Source organism: Dermacentor andersoni, chromosome 10 (assembly GCF_023375885.2).
Source record: "Dermacentor andersoni chromosome 10, qqDerAnde1_hic_scaffold, whole genome shotgun sequence".
Taxonomy (NCBI): domain Eukaryota; kingdom Metazoa; phylum Arthropoda; class Arachnida; order Ixodida; family Ixodidae; genus Dermacentor; species Dermacentor andersoni.
This window is the reverse complement of record NC_092823.1, coordinates 107,278,786-107,304,971: the sequence shown is the minus strand read 5'-3', so window position 1 is coordinate 107,304,971 and position 26,186 is coordinate 107,278,786. Positions and strand designations below refer to the sequence as shown.

Below are 26,186 nucleotides of genomic sequence, written 5' to 3'. Positions count from 1 at the left end.
GAGATATATATTTCTTCCATGCATTATTGGCTGCCCACTTTTGTGCTCATGTTACGAATGACGAGGGAACGCATTTATGCTGTAAGCAGACACTGACCGTGATCTCCCTTCGAGATGAAGCGGAGCCTCCTAGAATCACATGTGCCGTATTCCGAAGCGATCTCCGAAACAGGTTGATTGCAATAGGCGTACTATGCGATGTTTTCCTTTGCTCTGGCCGCTTTACATGTGCCATTAGGTATGCCATCCGTGTGTTGCTTGCTCCAGCAGACTTGCTCTGGTAGTTCGGGACAACCTTCGATCGAACTTCAATTTAGCTTGCGTGTATATTCCTGGTCAACCGTTGGCTTTGGTGATAGATGGTTTTGTTTCTGGTATTGAAACACTGCATAGTTACGCAAACATATTTTAGATAACACAAGACTTTGAGGTTGCACGTATTTTTGTATCGCGTAATTCGCGACGTCACATTACACTAAATAATTGTAGCGGAGAAATGTTTTTACAGTGAAGCTGTATATGGTTAGGTTTCGTTTTTTTTTTCTACGCGCGTAAAGAAGTCCGCATAGACAAATAAATCGATATATACATATAATATATCCCCAGCTATGTCCAAGAGGCGCATTGAGACGTTTCTGACCGACGTGTTCGGTTGGATCACTGCTACCGACTCTATGTCCATCGCCATTGTAGGCGATTTCAACATCGATCTGACCCAACCGGATGGAAAGCAGCTAGTGTTCCTGCTTCATAGGTTTGACATTCAATGCTATACACATGTCAATGTACCACCTACGCGTCATCGGTCAGGTATATATTTGACATTTGCTTAAAATCTTTCCAGCATCGCCGTTCACCCGATGGCCGTTGATCATAGTGACTATAAAGCGATTATCACTATGATAACAATAAAATACGAGATGGTAGAATCAAGAAGTCACATGTATGTGTCTTTATTCAATAAGTATAGGAATATAGGAATAAATATAGGAATTAATATGGTCACCGCTACAACAAGCTTGGCTGGTCATCCACTTGAATATTATATTAAAGATAGCAAAAGTAATTCCGATCTATAAGGACAGAGATCGTTCTAATTCATGAAGTTATCGGCCGATTTCAATTAATAGCATTATCGACACAGTTTTTGAAAGGATACTCTCTGTGCAAATAAAGAAATTCATATCTAAATACAATATACTGAGCCCCCACCAACACGGTTTCAGACCTCAGAAATCTACTTCTTCCGCTGTTTTCACCCTGGCGCACCTGCCGAATACGGTTCTCCAGCAGAATAATATTGCGGTCGTTGTCTATATCGACATAAAAAGCATTCGATACAGTTGACCATCAGATGTTACTGAACAAGATTAACAATCTTGGGTTTAGGGGCAAAATCCTAAACTTGCTTCGAAGCTGCCTCAGTAACCGCAAGTAGCAAGTAATACTCAGACATTATACCTCTATTTCGCAAACCGTACTAACTGGAGTGCCACAGGGTTCCGTTCTTGGACCCATGCTTTTCTCACTTTACATAAATGATTTCCCTGCAACGTTTAGGCATTCACAGGCTTTAATGTGTGCTGATGACACCGTTCTTCTATTTAGTGGAGACAGTCTGCTCGATACACAGGATAAAATAAATGCAGATTTACATAATGTTTTAAGTGGTTCACTTTTAATGAACTGACTCTTAATCTTAGTAAGACCAAGTATACAGTTTTTCATTCCAGGAAGAAAAAGCTCAAGTCTGAAATACTGGACGTATCATTACGAGGTACAAAACTACAACAAGTTGTCTCCTATAAATATTTAGGCATTTTATTTGATTCAGACATGCACGGGAAAACTCACATAAAACATCTTTATTCCAAGCTTGCTTACGGATGTTATATTCTCCTTAAGGCTCGTGAATGTTTCGAATATCCTCTCCTACGCATTCTGTACTTTTCCTTCATTCAGAGTCGCATATGTTATTGTATTGATTCATGGGGAAACTCTCTTGTAACTTACCTTGAGCCTGTATTCCGTCTGCAAAAACGCGCATTAGGAATTATCACTTCTTCTAGATGAACACAATCCAGTACGTACTTATATAGCTCATTGCATGTGTTGCCAGTGCACGCATTGTATAAAATAAATATTGCTGATGTCATTCATAGTATTATGGAAACCAATAATGAACTTCCAATCACTTTATTTAAAATCCCATTACGAAATACAAGAGCTGCAACTAATTAGTGTTTTAATTTGCCTCCTTGTCATAATCAGTACGGGAAAAGGCTCGTGGAATTTAATGGCGCACTTATTTGGAATTCTCTGCAAATAATTATAAAAGAAGCCCGTAACTTTAGGTCTGCTGTGAGAAAATACTTTTTCGAAAAATACTGTTTATAAAAGTACACTTCTTTTTTTTACGTTTCGGCCTAAGTAGTGCATGTCAATTTCATTCTTATGTATTATGACTGTTTTGTTTGCTCACGTGCGTAAAGGATAAAAGAACAATGAGTTTATATTTACCTTAGTCTCTGAGTTACCTATGTTTATATTACTATTATGTTTTGTCTGCTGTTTTTGTTTGCTCGCGTGCTGCGTTTTATACCCCAAGTTTACTATGCACCTGGGACTAGCCAATGGCTATGGGTCCAGTAATTGCTTTCGTATTTTGTAGAATATGTTGTAAATAAAGAATGAAAGAATGAAGATGGAGCGGCACTGAATTTTTTTGTGCATTATGAGCCCTATTAAAGTACAGCTCCTCTGAGTTCAAAGATAAAATAGCTTGTTCACTTTAAAGAAGTACGGAATGGTTGGGTGAGGTGGATCTTGGTTATAGCCAAATATGTACCACTGACGCCTTGATCGCAGTAATGGGAATACTGCTGCCTTTACTTTACTGCCTTGATCGCAGTAAAGGCTCCTCTCCTAAAAAGGATCTCCCTGCGCTACTTTAAAAGGCCCGGAAGAATGTACCACCATTTTACCAGAAACAAAAAGTCTAGATACATAAACTCCACTACTTTAGAGAAAATTCCGAGGAAGGCCAATATGTACAAAAAGGCCCATGTATGAAAGGATCCATGTACTAGCACAAATGGCTGGTGCACGCATAGAGCTCAGTTCAAGCTTAGCCCCGCAGTACTGAACTATGAAGGACACCTGATTCATCACTATACAGCGAAAACACATGGAACGCAGGAGATGGAAATTCAAGACGATGAGCAAAACTAGAACAAGGAGAAAGCCGAAGCTCCAGGTCATCGCTATGCAGCGGCACTTATCACACTGATGTAACCATGTCGCTATACTACAGAATCGTTTCGTAACATGTTCGTCTTTTCATGCAGTTGGCTTGCTGATGACGAGTCCAAGTAATTTTGGTGTGTACTTACACCCTTATACAATTTTGCTAGTTCCTTGGGTTTCGGCACTGAAGGTGTTAAGGGCTGTGCTGAAGATTTTAAGGGCTTGTGGATTATGCGACCGTCTTTGAATGTTGTAGCGCGTAGCATCGCCTTGCTGTGGGAATTTTTTTCTTTTCTCCTTTTATTCCCTTTACCCTTTTTCCCAGCACAGGGTAGCCAGCCGGTACTTACACTGGCTGACCTCCCTGTCTTTCCTCCCCTTTCGTCTCTCTCTCTCTCTCTTACGCTAATGTCCTTCTTTATACGACGTGTATCAGACACACGATAAGCAGAAGCATTCTCTGTTTATTTGCTAGGTAAACAGCACTCAGGATTCGTAGAGCAGCATACTTTCTGTCCAACGCTATTTGCGAAGACATTTGTCCATTGGCTCTTTTTAGACCTTTGCTTTCATTGCGGCTTATCCATGAACTCTTCCAAGGCAACTCCGCTTAGAGTTTGTTCTCTTATTCGGTGATTGACCTTCCTAAGCATTTCAGCGGAAAATGAGCCCACTTTCGATGCGACCGAAATACCGGCCATTTTCTCTCAACATTTACAAATCCTTTCGACGAATGACTCTTTTAACAACCACCACGTTTTGACCTTGCTGGATTTCGCAATCGAACTTTCAGGCTTTAGGCCATCTTAGCGACAATGTGTTATCCTACGTAATAACAGGATTTCCCGATGCCTTTCAAAGTTATGTTTAGTCGATAAAAGCTTTACCGAACATTGAATTTCGTGTTATCAGATTTTGTGGGAGAAATGCGGCCATTATTGCAACGATCTGCAGTGTGTTTTTATAAACAATGGAGAAGTTACGATGAAACTTCAGGTCGTTGAGCTCACGCGATGTATCGTTTTATTTGAAGATGGAACATTTGCGAATGTTTTTCAAGAAGCTCGCTGCCGTGTTGGTAAACAATACAAACGGGATCATGTATAACAAAAGTTACCCAATTTAGCTTTCCATTTAAAGCCTGAACAGTGTTGACGTCGTAGCGAAGCTTTGTTTTCCTATCCTCCTGGGTTGGGCGTGGTCACTGTTGCTTGTGCTGTTTACTGCTGGGTTGGCTGGTGCCTCGGTGGATATATTACGTAAATATATGTACAAAGGTACCCGGACATTCTTATTCCTCCTGCGGAGATTCATTGCCTCTTGATTAGATGCAATTTTTTAAGGAAGGAAACGCAAACGGTTACAGGCGATTTTAGAGCAAAGCTTTCCTTGCCTTTTCCCTGGAGCCTGGCGGTCCTCGTCCTTCCTTCACGGTGCAGCCGGTATGTGATAATATGTACGGAATAAAGTACTTGGCCCCCTGGGTATGTGCTGACTGCTTAGAAAAAATAGCACTGTCGTCACCGGTGTACTGGGCACGTGCGCAAAGAGACAACGCTGGCTCTTTGTATGTGCCACTTGATGTGCAACTGTGACAGAGGAGATATGACACCTTAGATATCATTGTGCTGTACTTGTCTCTGCAGACACGTCTCGGCAACATTGGTGCAACGACAAGTATCATTATTTATATACATCGCTTTTGGTACTTGTGATGCTGGCACCTAACACCTCCCGGCAACCTGTGTGCTTGCGTCATCCTACTACTACTGTTACCTCGATAACTTCGCCTCATTTTGATTACATCGTTGTGCGGCGCCTGCATGTTTAAAAATGAGTTTAGGGCAATAAAATATACTTAAAGAAAACACGTGGTATAGCGGAAGCTTGTCCCCCTGAAACTGCCATGGGTTACAGCTCCTACTTTATTCCTACTGATTTTGCTCCCATTTTCCGCGCATTCGTTTTTCAACACGCGACCATGGTCTCTGTTCGGAGGTTGGGATTGAAACCGCACACTTCCTCTCTCGGGACACATCCTCTAAATGTCGCTGCTTAGTGAAAGCCATTTTTTTCTTCGACGAAGTCTCTTTTATAGCTTCCCTGTGGGCTGGAACCAGTTATTTGTCTGAGGAATGTGATGGATTAGTTTGGCCAGAACAGGTGACGATGACAAGAGTAAACAGGGAGCAGCTCTGCTGAGAGTAACGAAACGGTGCCGACGGCAGATCTCAAGATTACATTGTTTTGATGGAAGACTCACCCGTCCATTGCTGAGTGTGAGAGATATTAATGCGTAGTAAAGACGGGAGAGATGAACTCGGCTTAGCCGTACCTCTCGCCAAGGGCGGTAGTTTCGTATTCTTCGTCAATTTGTCATTTGTAACCCAATGAACGTTGTCCCGCACGCATGAAATCTTGTCTTGAACAAGATTAATTCGGATGGTGCTAGCAGGAGTACGTGACAGAGGGAAAGAACAGGAGTAACCAATCCTTGGTTTTTTTTTAGTGCTGTCCAGCTTTACGGAGTAGAAACAAATATTTTGGATATTATGGCAAGAGCAATACAAAGCAGAAGATTTAACCTTGAAGACCCAGCACATCAACTGGCCGTGATATTAGAAGCGTACGCTGAAGAGTCGGTTTTCAAAATACGTCCGGGAAAGCACCGCAATGTCGCTGTTAGCAGGTTTAAGCTTCTGAAAATATTTTAGGTCGCAGTTTTCGCTTTCATTGGAATTGTTTCACCGTGATTGTTTATTTACTCTGTCAAACGCAGCCACAGCTGCCTGCTATGCGGAATTGCAGTTACAGCTGCGTTTTTGTCGGCAAGAAGGCCCACAAACCGCTCAGCAGGCCAGCTTAGAATGCAAGATCTGTTCTTGATTGGGGGTAAAAGAAATGTTTACTGGTGGGTGCGATGTGTCGGTGACATACAGAGAATAGGTCTTAGAGCAGGGGCCCTCAGCGGCCTCAGGACAAAGTTCTTCTGTACTAACTGTTCGTTGTACTAAGTTCGTTGCATTAACTTGTCACGTAACTACGACCTTCGGCTCTTGTGGCACATGCACCAATCAAGTTTAGCCTGGTGAGCCAGTCGTTAACGATTCGTGAAATATGAGTCCTTTGCCTGAAGTGTTCGTTGCATAATCATTTTGTTTCTTCCAATGCTTGTTTATAATAACCAGTATAAACGGGAAAATTACACAGCACTTGTGAAAAGAAGTTGAGAACATTCCGCCCAAAAACCAAAATTTGTACGCGAAAGTTACCGAAAAGCGAAGCACGACATGAACATATATTGCATGCCTGCGCCAGCCGCGAAATAACCGATCTGGTGGTCTCAATTTAAGTTGTAACAAGCGCATTGTTTCAGCATCTTCCTTGCCTTGTTACTTCATGGAATTCCCCTCGTATATAGCTTGCAGGCTAAATGTCCTTGCGGGTCAGTAGTACGCGCTTGTTTGTTTGTGTGTGCGCGCGCGCGTGTGTTAATTAATAAATTATATGGTTTTACGTGCCAAAGCAGGATCTGATTCTGAGGCACGCCGTAGTGGGGGGACTCCTGGTTAACTTTGACCACCTATAGTTTTTTAACGTGCACCCAATGCACGGGTAGGCGGGCGTTTTTTTCATTTCGCCCCCCATGAAAATGCGGCCGCCGCGGCCTGGATTCAGTGTGTGTGTGCGTGTGTGTGCGTGTGTGTGCGTGTGTGTGCGTGTGTGCGCGTGTGTGCGCGTGTGTGTGCGTGTGTGTGCGTGTGTGTGCGTGTGTGCGCGTGTGTGCGCGTGTGTGCGCGTGTGTGCGCGTGTGTGTGCGTGTGTGCGTGTGCGTGTGCGTGTGCGTGTGCGCGTGTGTGTGCGTGTGCGCGTGTGTGTGCGTGTGTGTGCGTGTGCGTGTGTGTGCGTGTGCGTGTGTGTGTGTGTGCGTGCACGTGTGTGTGTGCGCGCGTGTGTGCGCGTGTGTTTGCGCGTGTGTGTGCGCGTGTGTGTGCGCGTGTGTGTGTGCGCTTGTGTGTGCGTGTGTGTGTGTGGTTAATAAACAAACCTAACGTCATTCGCTGTAATCTATGATTCTTGAATTCTTATCACAGATGACGGCATGCAAGCAAAAATTACGCACATTGAAAGCACAATTTGTAATCTATTCGAAGTGATGCTTTACAGAAGCGTCGATTTGAGTACTATAATCATGTGCTTCTTCCGCAAGGCGTTTTATCACCGTAGCGATTGTGTTCCTGCCCGGAAAAATCAGGAATGCACGGAAAGAAGCCGACCAAGCAGACGCGTCAAACCACGGGAAAGAACACCTATAGAAGCATTCGCTTTATTAAAACAATTATTTCATAGAAGGTGCACATTTTTACACTGAAGATAGTTAGATACTGCTTGTTATTTCACGGCGCAATTCCGTAAAGAACAGAGCCAAAGCCGGTACATCTGCAGAGATAGTACAAACGGAATCCTATTCGCTATACGAGTGCTGGCCTGTGTGTGGTCTATTCGGCACGACAGCGGCGGCACCCAGCCGCAACGGTCACCAAAGCCCCGACGAGTTCGCCTATAGGAAGCTTCGCTTGAATGCGTACCGTGGTTGTAGGAGCCATTACAAGGCAACACTGCTTACCGTCTGACTTGGGCGGCAAGTCCCTGGAGATGACCTGCATGTACTGGGACATGTTTTTGATCTGCTCCAGAGCCTTGTGCACTCTCTCGTCGGTAGGAGTGAAGTTCACGATGAACTCGTAGCCGTCCTTGAAGCGCGCCGATGACCTCGACTCGATGTGCACCAAGTTGACTCCGTTCTCCTGAAAAACACATCATGTGGGACAGTCAAACGTAGCCGGAACAAGGACTCCACGTCTGCGTTCAGGTGCGATCTCGCTTCAAATGGTAGGCCACATCCACTTCAATAATGGTGTAGGTGTTTTTCACCTGTTCTTTCTAGCAGAGGCAAAGACAGAGAATACGCGCCCATTAGGCGTTTCAAAAGTTGAACCCTCTGATTGCATTATTTCAGTCTATTTCACTTAGCTGGTGCAGAGCATTGCCACGCAAGGCCGCGTTACTGGAGACACCTCCATGTTTGAGGGTATGTTTTACATGCAGCGTTAAGTGAGCCACGGTGAACTATTTGTTCATTCATCGTAATGCGCATCGGTAACTAACTTGTTCGCATGCTTTTAACCAATGATTCAGCTGTTCTAATTAAAAAGAACCTAATGTGCCATGATAGCCTATAGACTAAATATATATTTAACTGCTCACTACCTCGTTAGAAAACATGCAAAGTGTCATCCTCTAACCTAGATGTTTTTAAAGAGCATGCAGAGCCTTGAAATAAAGTTACGAAACTTTGAAACATTCATTCACAGTCGATGAAGATTTGTGACTGAAAAGGTCACACTTTGCGAAGGAATATTAATTAGTACAGGAAGGCTTAAGTTCACGAAGTTTACATCTGACCTGATTCTAGTTTTCCCAGTATGCCATCTCTATCTGGTTGATCTGTTCTATGACTGGGGCTAATAGGGTAGCTACAATATTGAAGAGAGCGACATGCCTAAACTTATTATCCTTATGCACGCTATCTAATAGACTCTACGAGGTGCCTAGGGAAATAGATTGAAAATTTTTATTTTGTCGTATATTTTAGTAACATGTCGATATCTACAACAGCCATCTTTTAGGTATAACGTTCTTGTAAGGGAGAGTCTTCAAAGGTAAACTAAGGGTAACTTTAATAACCTGATGCTAACTATGTAAAATTGCCTTGCACAGGGGGTTCATGTGCATTGGCGGACACAGTGTTTTGGGAAAATTTTGTCAATAACGGATAAATAACCAACGCTTCCTAATAAACTTTTCTGCTATGACTATTTTGGTTTATGCTTATATTTGAAACGTCACAAAAACCTTATTTGCTGATGTCTTCAACTGGATATCGCAGAACAGAAACACTCCAGGACAATCAATCAAGTTTGTGATATCCATGATGAAGTCATCTAATTTCATATTCAGGGGCGGGGAATCTTGACACAACGTCAAATCTTGCGGGAACCTCAAGTGAAGGAAAAGGAGAAATTCACCCGTGGCTTGTTTTTGCCAGCTCATAGCAAGAACGCAGCTGTTAATAGTTTCGCCCGTGTTTAGAAAAAAGTTTATTACGACACGAGACGATACAAACACTGAGTCACAATCACGGCGAAATTCCACCAGGACGATAACATACACAAAGTACGAAGCACAGTATGCATGGCACGTTTTCAAAGTACTGTCCGAGTCCTCACTTCCTAAAATATAATCTCATAGACCCACGGCAACGCACAGCAACGCATGAAATAATTGTCCCAATATATAAAATCATGTTCAATATGCAGTGTACACAATGGTTATGTACAATGACGATGTGACAGAGACACTTTACTTTTTATTGTAGTGATTCTATGAAATGTGTATACACAAATTAATCATGTATACGAGAGCACGGACGCACAGAAATCACGGGCACCTACGTTCTATGTACATTCAATGAATACTTTTGATGGCCAGGCTAGAAGAACCAGGCTGGTAGAAAACTAAGCCATACGCGTCCATAAGCCACCTACAGTAAACGGCATGACCACTGTCGAAGGAACTCTTCTTCCCCAAGGGAACAACAATTCCTCTTACAGAAACGACTGTAGCTCAGAGCAGAGCCTTGGTAGAAGTTTCAGAAGAACTTCAGTATGGCCTAGTTGGTGTTTACCGCATATCACACTGACCGCAAATAAAGATGGGGACAGCGGAAGAGAACACAAAAGCGACACGGCTGGTAACGTTTAACTGGTTTATTCACGGCAACCCGTGGGCCTATATAGGCAAATAGAACATGCGCAGAATGCAGCAGACAAGAGAACTCATTAGCCTAACGGGGCAACCAATCATAAAAAAAATCTATGCGATTAAAACAACCTAATGGAAGTGTCACTAGCACAGTCTTGGCCTTTCTTTTTTATGTGATATGCCTCCATCAGTTCGCGTGTAGTCTGGTCCTGGCTTCTCCCCAGAATCTTTATCTCCTTAAAAAGGGGTGCACAGGGGCAGGCACTGCAGTGGGTAGGCAAGTGCGCCAATTCATCTTTCCTTAACTTTTGTTCATGTTCTCTGGCTCGATCATTCAGGCACCGTCCTGAGTGATGCATTAACGAAAGATGAATTGGCGCACTTGTCTGGGCGCACTGCAATGCCTGCCCCTGTGAACCACGTCTTAAGGAGATAAAGATTCTGGGGAGAAGCCAGGACAACTGCACGCGAACTGATGAAGGCATATCACATAAAAAAGAAAGGCTAAGACTGTGTTAGTGACACTTCCATTAGGTTATTTCAATCGGAGAGATTTTTTTTTATAATTGCTTGCCCCACTAGGCTGATGAATGCTCTCGTTTGCTGCATTCTCCGCATGTTCTATTCGTCTATATATGCCCACGGGTTGCCGTGAATAAATCAGTTGAAAGTTACCACCCGTGTCGTTTTTGTGTTCTCTTCCGTCGTCCCCGTCTTTATTTGCGGTCAATATGATATGCTTGGTAGAAGTGGAAATAGAGCACGGCGACGATGTGCCACGGCAACTGCCTCACACGACCTACGCCATAGACAAAAGCCCTCGCAGCTTCACCCAGCTTGAAAAAGATGTGCCACACGCAGTAAGCTACGTTCCTAAGTGGCCTGACGTTTTGTCCATGCATATACCTCTGAATAGGTGAAATCAGCTAAATAAGTGGCCAAATACAATGACCAATAGGTCGGAGCGGAAGTGATCCAAGATATTCAAGCAAGGCGAAGTTGTCTTCAAATACGATTGTCTTAAAATTTGCTAATATACACATACACCACCATGGTGACAGCAAGAAAATAAATCAAGAAGCTTCTGTTATTTATGTGCTCGTTGACTAATTTATTTCAAACACTGCGTCCGCCAAAGCACATAAACCACCCGTGCCGCAGATGTTTCTCAGCTAGCATGGCGTTTTATTAAGGTACTGCTAGTTTAACTTTGAAGACACTGTATATTGCGCCTTTTGTGGTAAGACTTCATATTTTTGTTTTGATTAGCGCTCCCTCATTATGGTAAACACTGACGGGACTCTTTGTGTAAAGAAAACAACCATGATGCTGATTATTGTTGTCATTAATGACATAATCTCGGAAAGAAAGTGTTAGGGCATTTCTAGTAGACCGAGCGCGTAGCATACGAAGAAGATGCGTTCGCGTGGGTATTCCACCAGCATTGCTTTAAACGGCTATAAAATTTCATGCGTATTGTAGTTCAACATGTTGAGGGATCTCACTGTCCTGTGTGCAGACAGTTCCATCGTTCCTATCTTTCCTTGTACTTTCTTTTCAACCTTTTCTTTCAACACTGGGTAGACAACAACACACTTCGCGTGCTTCCGCGTTTTCAGTTTACCCTCCCCGTTTCCGCTCGCCCATCAGTAATTGCAGTCTCACCTTGAATATGTGCAGGGCTTTTGCGAGAGCACCGACCTCCTCCTTGAGGGAGAAGATGACGGAATTTCCGCTGCTTTCAGCTGTCTTGGTCTCCATGATGTAGGCTTGGGCGGTACGTGTTGGCTGCGAGGGCGATGCAAAATTCATTTATTAATTTATCACAAATGTTAGAAACAACTACGGTGTTCACTGACTTCATCACAACGTCAAATTAGTGAAATTAGTGAAGTATGAATGTTGTTGAAGTGGTACACTACACCTATTTAGCAGTACAGAACCGTACACATAATAGAAAGCAGCACCGTTATGCAGTCTCAGTGATTAATGAAATGTAATAGATAGAACTTGATCGTAGAGGAGATAGGAAATAAATGAGACGAAACGAACAAGATGCATAATAAGACATTCCAAACAAGAAACACAGATAACAAGCCAAGAAAGGAAAAGGAGATAGTGTCAATAGATTGCGACAAATCCTTACATAAGTTTGGCAGTTTTGCAAGAGGACGAAGCACTGACTGCAATAGCAAGGTTCAGCATCGCGGCTGAATTTCTCGGACGGTGTTCTAACTACGTACGCTGGTACGACTAACATTGACACGACGTAATTGGGTGCACCAAAGTTTGTGGCACCCTTACCCCCGTATTAAGAAATGCATCTTAAATTGAAGCCCACGCTTGACTTGATTTAAATGATGCCTTTCGTGAACGCACCAAAGGAAACGCCATGAGTGTCTTGGGCGCGTTCCCACCAGGCGTCACTGAAATCAAGTCAAGCACGAGCTTCAACTTAAGATGCGTTTCTGAATACAGGGGTTAAAATCTTTAACGCACCCCGAAGGGCCTGTAATGACGTCTCGCAGGAGCCATTTCACTGCCCGGAAAAAATTGCGCCAGCAAAATTAGATCGCTTTCAGGTCTGGGCACCGATATTGTTCGGCACTTTTAGTATTTACCTGTCGGTGTAAGATAAAAGACATGCGCTGTGAATGTTATGTTTCATGCCGTTGCCTTGTGGGCGGCCGTTCTCAAAATTTCGAGGAATAAGGTTGCCACGAACGTGCTACCAGGGATGAGCAACTCTAGCGATTGAATCGTGTGGCAACATAACCCGCACAAATATATATATATATATATATATATATATATATATATATATATATATATATACGGCACGAAGAAGCATACAGCGTAAATATGCCTATAAATGCGGAGCCTCACAGCGATGCTGTCGGCAAAAATTGGCTTGAAGTATCCGTGTAATTGACATCGTAAAAAAAACTATTTGGTTGTAAGTTATTACCGCTAAGTATCCGAGTATGAAAAAAAAAATACTTAAAATGTGATGATTGTAACGTCTCTACAACTGCGCAGCACCTCGCACACTCTTTCTTATTTGCCGAAATAACGTTTCTATACCTGCTATACTTTACAGACTTGCTAAGAGTGCACACATTTATGCGTTCGCCCAACATACGTGAAGTTTTCTGTTACATACCTCCAAAGCAGATTGAACTTTGCCTATAATGCTATAAAGGCATGCATGACCGATTGTGAAATCAAACCTCTGTTTCCACCAACAGCCGACAAATGCTCTAGCAGTCAGACGGAATTAGTGCACATCCTTCTCTCGTGCGAAAGAAACTTTTTAACACATTGAGCATGTGCGTCACACACAATCTTTTCACGTTATTCGATCATTCGCCACCGCTAGTCCTACGAGACTCGCTTATACTGCACCACACTTCGGTATAGGCCCGTATTTTTCGTCAGTTGAGTATCTAGAAAACAACCGAGGTCTGCCTTTAATGATATCGCAATAAATATCGACAGCCAGCCTCCGCTCGCCCCGGAAGACCGCGCTGCTCAGCTCGAACCTGACAGCACAACTCTGGGCCGTCCAGCGAGCCGAGGAAGCCGCTTCGATACGAGGTCTCGGAACCGCGTCCGCGGCGATCGCCCAGACCCACTAAAAAGACGCCGGACTCGAATCTCATTGATTCGAAAATAAAGTTTACTTTCTTCTTCTTCTTCGCCCGACGGCGATAGCACGGTGTAGTGAGCCTACACGCAAGCCAAGCCCCCCCCCCCCCCCCCCCTTTGTTTCTTAACCAGCGCTTGCATGTAGGATCCCCTATGGCCAACCATCGCTGAAGCTTCGCGTGCCGACAGCAGCGCCGTAACAGAGCCTAGCGAGCGGTGAACACAGTTTTCCGTAGCATATACCGTAATTTCGTGGCGGCAAATTCACCGATCGTCACGGGGCGCACTTTTCACGGCTTCTCGCGTGACAGGGACCGACGTGCTAGGACGTAGCAGCGCATGCGCTGAACGCAACACGCACGCCCATGGAAAGAGCTTGGCTGGCCGCATTGGAGCAAGCGAACGTCGATGTAGGCGCGCGTATGTTATCGTTAAATATGCTGTGCGATATTCGTAGCCTCCCTACCGGATGGTGTCAGCACATTTTTGTTGCACACAAAAACTCTCGCAGTGCCTTCTGGGCAGCGCTACCGGCCCATGGCAAGGTGCCTACATGGAAGGATTGTTTTAGGGTGGTGACAACACAAACATTTTGTCCGCTATTTACCACCGAATTTGGTGAGTAGCCATTTCGGTTCCAAATCTTGCTAGAACTAGCGGTACCATTCTGCTTGTTTTTCAGCACGCTCTGATCTTGGCAAACGATCTTGGCAAACGATCTATTAAATTTCTTTAATTTTATACCAATGCGCACATGAAACCTGCATGCATCTATAACATACTAAACGCCTTTTCTTTTTATTTAACCACATCAAACTACTACTTTCTTTTTTTTCTATTACACGTCGTGTTACACTTATACAGCAACAAGTTATAAGGCGCGGTGGCGTGCTCGTGGCCATGTCATCTGACGCCAAGAATGTGAACTGCATTAGGCACTGTCGTTGCCTTCCTCTTGTACGTAATATACAAAGGGCGTTTTTCGGCGACATATATAGTATCGTCTCGGCCGTCAGGCGCCGCGCTGTTTGGCTGGTTGAGCAAAATCGCGTAAGCCGATTGGCTGGTTGAGCACTACGTCACACGGACGGTGACAGTATCGCCGAAGCTATGATCGCAGAATGCGACCCCCTGTCTGACTCGGCCACCCAGGCGACTGAGTCGTAGCGTTCACGGTGCATCTACTTGGCTTCGTCTATTCGTGGCCGAATTGGTATGCTCCGCGCCTCTGGAGACTGTCTAACCCTCCGTGCACTCAGTGCGCATGCCCGGGCGATAGTGGGACAGCACGACAACGGCGTCGCTGTCGAGAGCGTGAATGCGCCTCCAGCTCTCGTATATTCTTGCTATCGCAATATAATAATGTAAATCATGCATAAAACACGAAAAAGATAGACCAGATTCATACAGCTTATTAGCCTGGGAAAAAGTTTCAGCGACACCAGAGCGCACGGAAAACGTGCACAGAGAGTCAGAGAGAAACCAGATGACATGCGGAAGTATGCCTCTATAGTACCTTATTTTTTGATACTATGTCGCCAACTAAAATGTTTATATGGGATGAACCCTTATCCGTTTCGTGTCGAGCATCGTCGGTGAATTCATACACGTGAGCTAGGTATAGCAAACTGTGGTTCTATTTTTCTATTTATTTTTTATTGTTTTCTACTGATTTTGGGGAGGACCATCACTTGTGCGAAACAAATCTAATTTACCCCTCTGTTCGTGGTGCTGCTATGAGCCGCATGCCTAATGAATGCGGGGACGCTGTCGGGACGACACAAAGCGGGGACCACCAAGGAATTGGGAGCGCAATCAAAGAAGGCACCCGACGGGCTTATTGGACCGCGCCTTGGTGGATCTTGAGTGACAGCACTGGGTCCGGAATGCTTATATACAAAGAGAGAAATACAAGCGATTCCTACAGCTCTCAACTCTCTTTCCTGGGTGGCAGCAGCTTTTCACTGCTGACCCCCGATAATCTCATCAACGGCTTGTTCTTTGCCGTGACTACGATGCCCTTTTCTTCCGCTATGGCGATGCCCGCCGTTTCCTTCAAAATAGATGCAAATCCAATACTCTCAGAGTCTTCGCAGCACACACACACACACACACACACACACACAAATTGCCAGGCAGTGCTTGGCAATTTGGCAGCGCGCGCTGTTACGCGGTGCACCAATTGCCGGCTGTTTCTTCTTCGGCTTGAAACAATCGACCGTCATTGCGTGCATTGTCGCGATGCCGTGGTCTTTTGGAACAGTGGGGGATAAACTTCGTTCTCTCTTTTTTTGTTGTTGTTTGAAATATGTTGAGGCGGAAGTAGTGGATCAGGAGCTGACCTGACAATTACTGCTTAAAGACATATAGACGGGTATTCTGAAAAGGCAAATCAGTTTCATGCTTAGAACTGCTGTCGTAGTACAAAAATCACCTTGTTGCGCGTACCAACAGGTCTTCGTGAATACTAGTACGAAAGTTTCAATCACTGACAAAAGCTAGGAGGGGCTTCATGCGTTTTATAAAGAATTGGCGGCAGTGTTCGATGAAAGTAAGTAGAATGAAAAAAAAAATGCGAGTTAACGTTCACATGTGTATTCAAAAGTTAAGTTATGATCCGGTGCAATAGAGAAGCGTAAGAAATAAAAAGTACGCAAGCAATCCTGGTGGGCTGTGCCGGTCGGGACACATCTACCCGCTCGAAAATGTAAGCGCACACTCTTAGTTATCACAGATTTTGATAGCTAAAAGACCTCGATGTAACAGTAAATGATCAGAATTATACCCTTGTTTTTTCAACCCAATCAAAAAAAAGGCCGTACATGAAGCTGCGTAAGTCGATATATTTCTATAGTTTCGCATTTGTTCACATATGATCTGGGTTTATAATAACTGCCTTTGTTGAAGTGTTTGTTTGAGTAATCCTCCAAGCATCTGTTCGTAAGAACTTCCTTTTTAGGGCCAGCAGCTTTCGCTATCATTGGCTGACACCCGCTCGTAGGAACAATTCTGGTGCAAAAAAAATAAATAATAAAATCTTGGCAATAAAACCCATGCATTTTTGTAGCGTGAGCATAAACTGATATCCACTTCTCCTACATTTGCCTGCTAACCTTTGCTCATGTCCTACTCCCCCTCTCGACTACTATGCAACGTGGCAAACTTCAAAACAAATCTTTCTCTCTCAAAGTCGACGACCCAGTTACTCCACTCAGCAAGCAGCCTGAAACGCATCTGAATTATAAAGTACCACGCCTCTAGGCAAGACTCGGGCCATACAAAAGACGCCGCATAAATTTAATCCTCCGGAGGCATACCTGACGCACCGAAAAAGAACCGCGCAGGCGCTTTTGTTTTTTTAATTCACGCCGGAATTAGGACTCGGAATCGCGTGCTCAGCGGAGCTCAGCAACCGAAACCACCTATAGCCAGTGCAGCAGGCCAAATTACGACTTTTCTCCTCTGGGTATTTCGTGTCCTTGCGGAAGAAGCGTATGAACGACGCAGGCTGACGGCCTGACCTCTCAGTGCAATTACGCAAATCTACGTTGCGCACTGCTGCTCTGTTTCTCGTCGGCTGGGCGGTGTGCTACTCCCCCCGAAGGGTAGCACTTGCGGCAACACCGTCTCCGAGCTGTCGACATCGACCGCTCACTCGTTAAACTTGCAGCAGTGCCGGTCAGGCCGACGGCCTGAAGTAGGCCGCCAGTGAGACCCCGGGGCTTAGCGTGTTGCCGAGCCCGCCAGCTTTGCAATGTAACTTTTGCCTAAGCGGAAGCGCACCGTGCTAATGAGCCTCATTTGGGAAATAAACTCGGCGAGTGCGTTCTCGGATTGCTGGAGCTTGTCCTGGGAGACTCGCTCCGGAAACGCACTCTTAATTGGGGTCAGTTTGTTGCGGGCCGCGCGGTGCCGAAATGCCAAAAGAACGCGCTCTATTCGGTTCCGTGTAAGTGCGACGCGTTTTAATTGGAATGCATTACACGTCTCGTGAGCCACAAGAGCCGGCGTTCTCTGCAACGTGTGGTGTTAAGAGAATTATCGTCATCGTCATGCTTACGTGATCGGCGTGGGGTGTGAAGTCAGCTGTAGTGCAAACAGATAAGTGGAGCAAAGTGAATTAAGGTGAAGTTGTCGGCCATACCAGACAGACCGTGCAGGAAGAAAGCGGGCCATGAAGGTTGGTACAAATAAGATCCAAGTGGCGTAAAGTGGATTAAGGTGGATTAAATTGGATTAGGTTGAACTAAGGTAGAGTTCTCAAGTGACACTGCTTTTGCAATCAATTCACGTAAGTGACTGTCAGTTTATTTTTATATCTCCCTCGTAAAAATGTATGCCACATGGGGCCACATTATCACCATTGCAATCTGAATTCTAGTAGCGTCCACTCCGGTCGCATCCCTTTCCCCCATTCTCTTAAGGGGAAGCTTCAGCTCGGGGCTGCTTTCTAAATACATGTAAAATGAGAATTCATTTTTCTCGGCAACCACTGCAGCGAATTTGACGGAGGTTTGTTGCATTTAATTGAAAAACTTAATATATAGTGACTGTTGTTTTCCAATTTTTGATTGGGATTGTTAATTTTTTAATGAGTTTACAACTTTCCAACTCAGCAAGCAACAATGATATCACAATCCTATAAATTGCATCTGATAATGCATCTAAAAGGGACAAAATTGATATGTTACACATATATAAAAAATTTCAGTAATATGGAAATACAACTGTTGCAGAATCCTTGTACACGCTTTGAACGATCTAATGGATCCCGTTTACAGAACAGCGATACCTGTTGATGAAGAGCTATTAATTTATAAACTTCGTGCGTCTATTTTTCTCGAACTTCCGAATTTTCGAGTTTCTTTTTCACAGAATGCAAGCTTTAAATTGAAATTCCGCTTCTAGCAGTCACTTGAATTTAACTTTGTCTCTCAAATGCAACAAATTTCAGTCCAATTGGTCCAGGGGTTATCTCAGAAAAGTGTTTTTGCGTTTTACATGTATTTTACTAGGCCGCCACGGAGTTCGGCCGAAGCTAAAGCTTCCTCTTAAGACAGGATCTTCAATAGCTTAATGTCACCGACCGACTTCTGAATCAACTTCCAAAGCGTGGAAATCATTTCCACGCTACCGATGGTAAGGCGCTTGCGCTCCCTTGGGCTTCAGCGTGCGTGACTGACCTTTTCACACCAGCCGCGCGGGGCCTAAATTGTTATGTTTTTGGGCCCAATATGAAGGTAACGGGTTCGATTTCTGGCATCCGTGACTGCACGTTTAAAGAACAAAGAAATAGAACACGTAAAATCACTGCCGCGTTTTTAGAATTGTGCGCACGTTAAGGTACACTTCCCGGCCAAAGCGAATCTGGAACCTTCAAGTACATGTAATTAAATGATTACCAGGAGCCGTTAAGTGGACTTGAATGAATAAATCAGTGAATCAATCAATGAAGGAATTGATAAATGAGCCTATGAATCAACCAGACCACCGCTGAGCGAATGAATGAACCAATAAATGAATCGCTGAATAAATGGAGGAATGTTTGAGTGAGTCAATCAGCCCATTAACCACTTGCATGAGGAAGCGCCCAAACGGGAAGTCATGGATAAATAACTAGCCTTGCGAATAGCCTAAATTCGCGAATAGCATTCGCGACAACCTAATTGTGCACGTGTGTAGGCTGTTTCATGCCGGCGGGTGATCAAATAATTTCGGATCATTAGTGCCGGGGTTTTCTGACCTTCACCAACGACCATGAAGTTTCGTTTCATGAGCCCAAGTAAAAAAAAAGGCCTAATTTTTAGTACTACTTAGGGGTCGATAATTATAGCAGAGTCATACCACCGTTGGTGGATAAGAGACGCATGTATATAAACTCAAGAAAAGAAAGGGACGGTGAAAGAGGTTATCGAGGGTAGCACAGCGCAGGGCGAAGCGAAATTGGGCAGAAACCGTGCTAGGATTGTCGCAGCGATAGCGTCTAGGCAAATACGATGAGATGCGCTTATCTGCTAGCTGTGTACTGAGCGAATTCTGTGAGGCGAGCGGTTCTGCACGCGTCACGAACCATATTAGAACCCTTACGAACACATAGATCGTGTAGTCACATTCGAATCATGCAGGTGGGCTGCAGTATAACAAATGATGTTTTATTTTTTGGAGGGAGGGGGAGGGGGATGGCGTGCCTCGTCTCTGTGCAGCGCTCGTAGGCGCTCGTGGGTTCTTTTGGGCGCGACAGAGGGATGCCGCGGCAGTAGATGCATGACGCCTGGCTCGTTTTGACGCTGCCAATACATTGCGTAGTGTATTGAATCAGATGCGAAACGAATTACTGTAGGCTTTAATCACTTTTCTTTAATCTAAGAACCCTATACCTAAAAGGTCAACTGCGTCGTCTCTTGTGACTGCACCCGTTCAGCTGCTGAATGAAACGCCCGGAACGTTCCGTAAGGTCCGCCACCGTGAGCGAGGGATGCGCGTTCGTCGCCGAAATCTGCGGCGCGTCTCTTGTCGTGAAACGCAATCGCGCCTCGCTGCATCTCGTAAAACCTCCGCGTACACAGATTCCCACAGTGCGTCGGCTCTCCATAACGTACTGCACGTATGCGCCGCTTACTTAGCAGAAACGTACGTACGACGAGACTGACAGCGCGCTTCCGTTTTGCGCAAGGTCTCGCGCCTGCACACTTCAACACTCGGCACCCGTATAGCTCCTGTACGTGGAGGTGCCACACTACAGCGTGGGTACTGTGCAGTTTTCTCATGGGTCTCGGTTCCTATCCTGTCTTCATTCAATACAACGGAAACCAGCGAGCATTCATCGATTCCGCACTTTCAAAGCGGAGCCTGCTCGGCTGTTTCCGCCTCACGACGCGCGCTTCCGCCTCCTCCGCTATGGAGACAGGTGCGTAGCTTCGCGTGTAAATTAAATCATCCGGCGCAAGCGGATTGGGTCCGGAGATCAAGCAAGCCCGGGTTCGGTGCTTGATCGAATGCGGTTTGCTTTCGGCCGGTATTTTTTATTATTTATATCTGATGGCCGGTGCTTTCTTCTCGCATATTGAACGTTCTTCTGAGGGCCGGTGGAAATGTCAACAGGAAAGCCGCCAACACTCTGGTCATGTAAACAGACACGTGATGAGATTACGTGCACTTGGGCCATGTTCGGTACGTGGCTTATTTCGGGGTAAAAAAGAAGTAGAACACAGGACACGGAGATCGAGGAGCGGACACAGCAGAGATCTTTGCTGCGTTGGCTCCTTAGCCTCTGTACTCCACCTTCGCGGGATTTTTTTTCGTTGTTGTTGGTCTAAGACATGCTTGCAAGCGACGTCAATACCGCAGTCCAAAACTACCGCATTCGTGCCCAAATAATAAAACATCAACGAAGTTTGGGCTCAAGCTGAAGAATTGCAGCTGTGCTCGTCTGCCTGCGCGACAGCAGAGCCATGGAATTGGTGCTTCTTACCTCATAAGCCGGACTTTGGCGGACGCGTTCCCGTACCTCGGTCATCGATGCTCACACAGGCCGACGCTAACAGTCTGCCGAGGGTGAGCGCTGCGTGTGCGTTTTTTATCGGGCGCAGGATTTTTCTTGGCTCTGTCACACGACCAGTTCTTTCGCCCTCTCCGCAAACGTGCCCTGTTGGGGCCCGATCGGAGTTTCTCGTCTCTGTGCGCATTGTTGGACGTGACTCTAGCAGTGACATTGAAGCGGGTGTGGCAAGGGGCCACGTGAGGGTAATACTGTTCTTCGTAGCGGCATTCGCTGGCACCTTCTCATTACGAGGAGGCCGTTCTCGCACAGCGGCGTGCTCTCTTAGCCCGCTGACAGTAAATGAAACCAGCGGGACAGTCTCTTTCAAACGGCCAAACACACACTCTCTTTGTTTCCGTCAGTGCTTCCGCCTTGACTTTTATTAGTTCCTTTTTGTTATTTCCCACAAGAATGCGAACTTGGGGCAAGTTGCAAATTCGTCGTAAAGTAAAGGTGAAAAAAAAAAACACGTTACGAATGTGACGGGCTCTAAGAAACCGGCGCCGTGCTTGTTGACCCTCTTTGTTTCTCTTTGTTTTGCTTAGGTCCTGTATATGCAACGTGCTTTAAAAAGTCGGGAAAACCGATGCGGGAGAAAAGACAGTCGTAGGCACTCTGACATATCGCGTCCGTATAGCCCTTCCGGCTTATAGTTGCTTTCACGTAGGTGTAAGATGAAGCGGGCAGAATAGATTTCGCGAGCGTGGCGTGAACAGACTGAGCGAGGAGGACGCGACCCACGCACAGCTGCTCCGATACGATTAGAAACGGCTTTGCGTGCCGTTTCAAAACAGCTGCTCCGATACGATTAGAAACGGCTCTGCGTGCCGTTTCATATGTTACGAAACCAACTCTCCGAAGCCAACCTCCGGCCTTACGAAACGAACGCTCGTAAGACTGGGGGTTTGCTGATGCGCATATACTCATGTAATGCGGATATTATATGCCACGCGATGTTTGATGCCTCAAGATGTTGATTTAAGGCCACGATAGCCAATGCGAAGCTTACGATTTGCGCTCTTTGATATGCTGAAGTGAACTTTCAGCTGTGAATATTTAAAGAAACTAATTGCGAAGGAGTTAATTACTACCACTGAAGTTGTTACTCAAACGAAATGTCACTGGTTTTTGATTTTCGGTTTTTCTGCAAATGCGTTCCCCATGGCAAGAGATAAAGGTGAACATTTTTGTCGCAATTTTTCTCGATCTGGAATGACGTTCGGGCGTTACAGTGATATAGAAGAAATGACCGCGTCGAATTTATAACAGTAGAACCAGCAAATATGTACACGTTAAAAAAATGCAGCAGATAACAAGTATCCCGGTCACGGCGGCCGCATTTCGATGGGGGCGAAATGCGAAAGCGCCCGTTCACTTAGACTTCGGTGCACATTCAAGAACTCCGGGTGGTCCGAATTTCCCGACTTCCCGATATGGCGTGCCTGATAATGAGGTCGTGGTTTTGACAGGTAAAACCCCATAATTAATTTTTGGAGATTACGAGCACAAATACTTCATTCAGAAATGTAATTTATTACAATTAATAGTCACTGCCCCACGGAAGCAATTGAGCAATTGCTAAGCTGTAGTCGATTACTTTTCCGCTACTCCCCACCGATTATTAACGATGCACAACTGCTGTAAATAGAACGAGCTGGCGGCGCTATTTCGTATTGTCCTCTGCAGCACTTCGTTGCTTATCGCTGCTGAGACTTGCTTTTCCAAAATTTTCATCCGTCCTCCATCTTCCCTCGTTTTGTTGGGAAGGCTCCAGCAACGACACCATAAAGACCCTTGTATCCTCTGTAGCGAAATTGAAAACTCGCTCGATGTGCGCGCCTCGTATTGCTTCGGATATTGCATGCCATCTGTAGACGAAGCGACTGGGTATTTTTGTTCGCCATTCCAACCCTTACGCGCAGCTCTGCAGTTCCGGGAGACCGCAATGGCCTCAGGAGATTGTGCGGATGTGAAAACACGGGACCGGCTTCACTCGGCTTAGCCTGCCGGCTCATGCCAGGCTGGAGATAAATTGCTTTCCGGGCTTCGCGGTTTTTCCGAGTTACGGTTTTACGAAATGTTCAGCGTGTTGCTGCTTCGTCGGGCCATGCATCCGAATTGGTGCAACGCTGGGATCACGCATCGTCCGAACAGAAAGCTTTCGATTCGTGCGCACCGGCTGTAGCTTGCAAGTCGCACATGTGCCGTGCTATACGCACGCAGCATGCATTACACATTGCATGGTGCTCGAACATTCGAAACTGTCGAGCAACAATTCGTATATTTTCCCCATTCGATACGGGCTTTGACTTTGAATGCCCCCTCTTTAAATTGGAATGATTTTACAATGCTTTCGCTCTCACCTGTGCGCGAACATAAAATTGAAGCACCGGCACTTGCAATCTGCAAATCGGATCTCGGCCGACAACGGTAGCCACTGCAATGAAAGCTGGCCGCTGCCGACCGGACGTAGTCTCGTAGTAGTGGTGCCAATGGTGTTGCTGGAGCTAATGTGAAATTACAAAGACATCTCGACCACTGTAGCTCCGTACGCACCTCGATCACGCAATAGAAGCAAGGCTTTTATCTTCAGTGCAAGCGCGAATGGTGTGTGTGGTCAAGCTCGGGTTAACGTTGGATGATGGCTCATATATTTAAGTAGCTCGAGGAAGAACAGCCGGTCTCGACGAGAATGCGGAAAGTGTTCGGCTAGCTATAATCAGCGCAATTATTGTCACTCGGAGACGGCAAACAAGTTCTTCGGATTTCAGCTGCGTCATGAATTGCGTAAAGCGGAAGGAGGGAGAGAAAAAAAAGTAAGTAAAATTCTTCGCTCATTCAAAGTGGGAACAGCGGGGCTGCCGTCTGTTCCGATTAGATTTATGAACGCTTGAGCTAATAAAGTGTGCTATAGCGCTATGGTTCGAAAAAAGTAGCAGAATTATGGTAGTAGTTGTAGTACAGCAATAGCAGGTAATATAGTAGCACCAAGAGTAGCGGCAGTAGTAGTAGTGGTAGTATGATGCGATGTAGCGGAAGACAATGGCGGCAGTGGTAGCACTACCAGTATGTCTACGCCATAGTTTTCAAGAAAAAAAAAACGTTTTTCGCTACTGGTACTTCCTAGCTTTGATGCCCATATGTGATCGGCGACCAAGGGATAAATGTGGGAGATGAGGATATAGAAAAAATACAGCTGTATAGGGCAGAAAGGTTACCACATTTGTCAGAAAAAAGAAAGCTGTGCACAAAATACGTTTACCTTGCGAATATGTGAAATTCTACCATATAGCTATCGCGTGAGTGCGTGCCCGCGTTTGCTGCACATGTATACCTATAGTTGTCTTCTTTACTCTATGCATCTTCTGCGCTATCCTCTTCAATTACCTTTTACTCCGATACACCCGTTCCCACACTGCTGACCGCCATTAAGGTGTCAGCAGACCGCGCCTGACAGTCACAGTTCGCCCATCCTGCTACACGTAGGTGTCTGATGCATGTTCTGCAATTCGTTACGTCACCCATTACGGCTATGCTAAAGGGGAGCATCGCGATGATTGTGCACGGCATCTTATGTGTTACCCGCCTTATAATAGATACGGACGCCCAATTTCTTTGTCGGCGTCCCGCAATGAAGTTTTTTTCAGTGACAGCAGTGCCAGAACGCACACCTAAGCCAGCGATGGGTGCATAATGGGAGGTATGCGATTCGATGTGACACCTGCGATCGCTCACCTGAGACAACAGTGCCCTGAATACGAATGCGTACGAGGCTGCGCAGGGTCTGGACAGGTTCGCGATTGAGATCGGTAGCGCGAACCTGCTCGAGTTGAAGCCTGGATCATTAGCGTGCCAAATCGCATGCCATTTTCTTCGCATCTCTGCGCCCTTAATCTGGTTGTCCATAAATTCCACTCAGCGGAACGTTTTCTTTACATCTATATTCCGCTTTGATGGTGGAATCGTTGTGAAACGTGGTTTATATGTTTCAAATATTTAATGAAACTTTCGAGAAACTGTAATGCAAGAGTGACACAGCGGAACGCCACTAGAACGTAAATGAATTGTGTAACGAAGAAATAATTCTGTCCCTGTTCTACCGTAAGTGGTGCTTTGTGGAACCTTTACGACGAAGTGGCCCGTATAACGAATGATTACGCATTCCCCAAGCACCTCGTTATGAAGGCGTTCGACTGCATACGTTGATAGTGGCTCAGTGACATTCGTTCCACATGGGTTACTCTTAGTAAGCGGAACACTTTTGTGAATATGTTTCGCTTCACCTATGCGGAACGAAAATTGAGAACGCAGCAGTCAGTGATGGCGACGCTGCGGCTGTAAATGAAAGCGCAATTTTCGCTTCAAACCGGCTGCTGTCTGGTCACAAGCCCCGCACTCGCTTCCTGCAAATCACGTGCGTGTGTCTACGTCGTATCACATGCAGAACGTCAATATACAGGAGGGGGGGGGGCAATGTCGGCGAGGGGGGGGGGGGTAGGCTATAATTATCGGTCGCGTGGCCCTTGGATGGCTGGCCACACGTCGCAGTTTGCCGCGAGCCGAAGGTAAGAGACAGGGCTTCCTCGTCACGCTCCTCTCAGGGAGGTGCACGAAGGAAAGCACGCGACGAAGTAAAAGCAAAAAAAAAAAGAAAAGAAAATGCGATCGACTACTCTCCATACTCCCGCTTCACTCGAGGCTCCGCGCAGCGCCGGAGTAGACCCAGAACTTGTCCTCGCTAATTATCCACACTACGCGCGTTCCGTACCTCGCAGTGCACCATTCGAGGGTGATCCATCAGTCGACGCAGACCTACCGGCCTCGCGAGAAAGAAAGAAAGCCCGTAGGGGACAAGGAAAAAAAAAAACTAGATGAAAGACCACTCGACTGCCGGTCTGGCTGATGCAATTCCCCTGCATTGTTGGCA

At 45.6% G+C, this 26,186-nt stretch overlaps 1 protein-coding gene across 3 annotated transcripts in view; it reads right to left on the bottom strand.

Moving 5' to 3' along the window:
- Window positions 1-26,186, bottom strand: part of Hn (phenylalanine hydroxylase) — a 117,904-nt gene that overhangs the window by 64,130 nt on the left and 27,588 nt on the right. For 2 of the 3 annotated variants that reach the window (XM_072284977.1, XM_072284976.1), the window contains exons 2-3: window positions 11,737-11,859; window positions 7,874-8,054 (exon numbers count right to left, since the gene is read on the bottom strand). In XM_072284977.1, the coding sequence (XP_072141078.1) occupies window positions 7,874-8,054; window positions 11,737-11,832 (277 nt within the window). In that variant the 5' untranslated portion in view covers window positions 11,833-11,859. Of the gene's footprint in view, window positions 1-7,873; window positions 8,055-11,736; window positions 11,860-21,190; window positions 21,236-26,186 lie in introns of those variants that run through there. The other variant, XM_055077763.1, reaches the window with a different exon arrangement.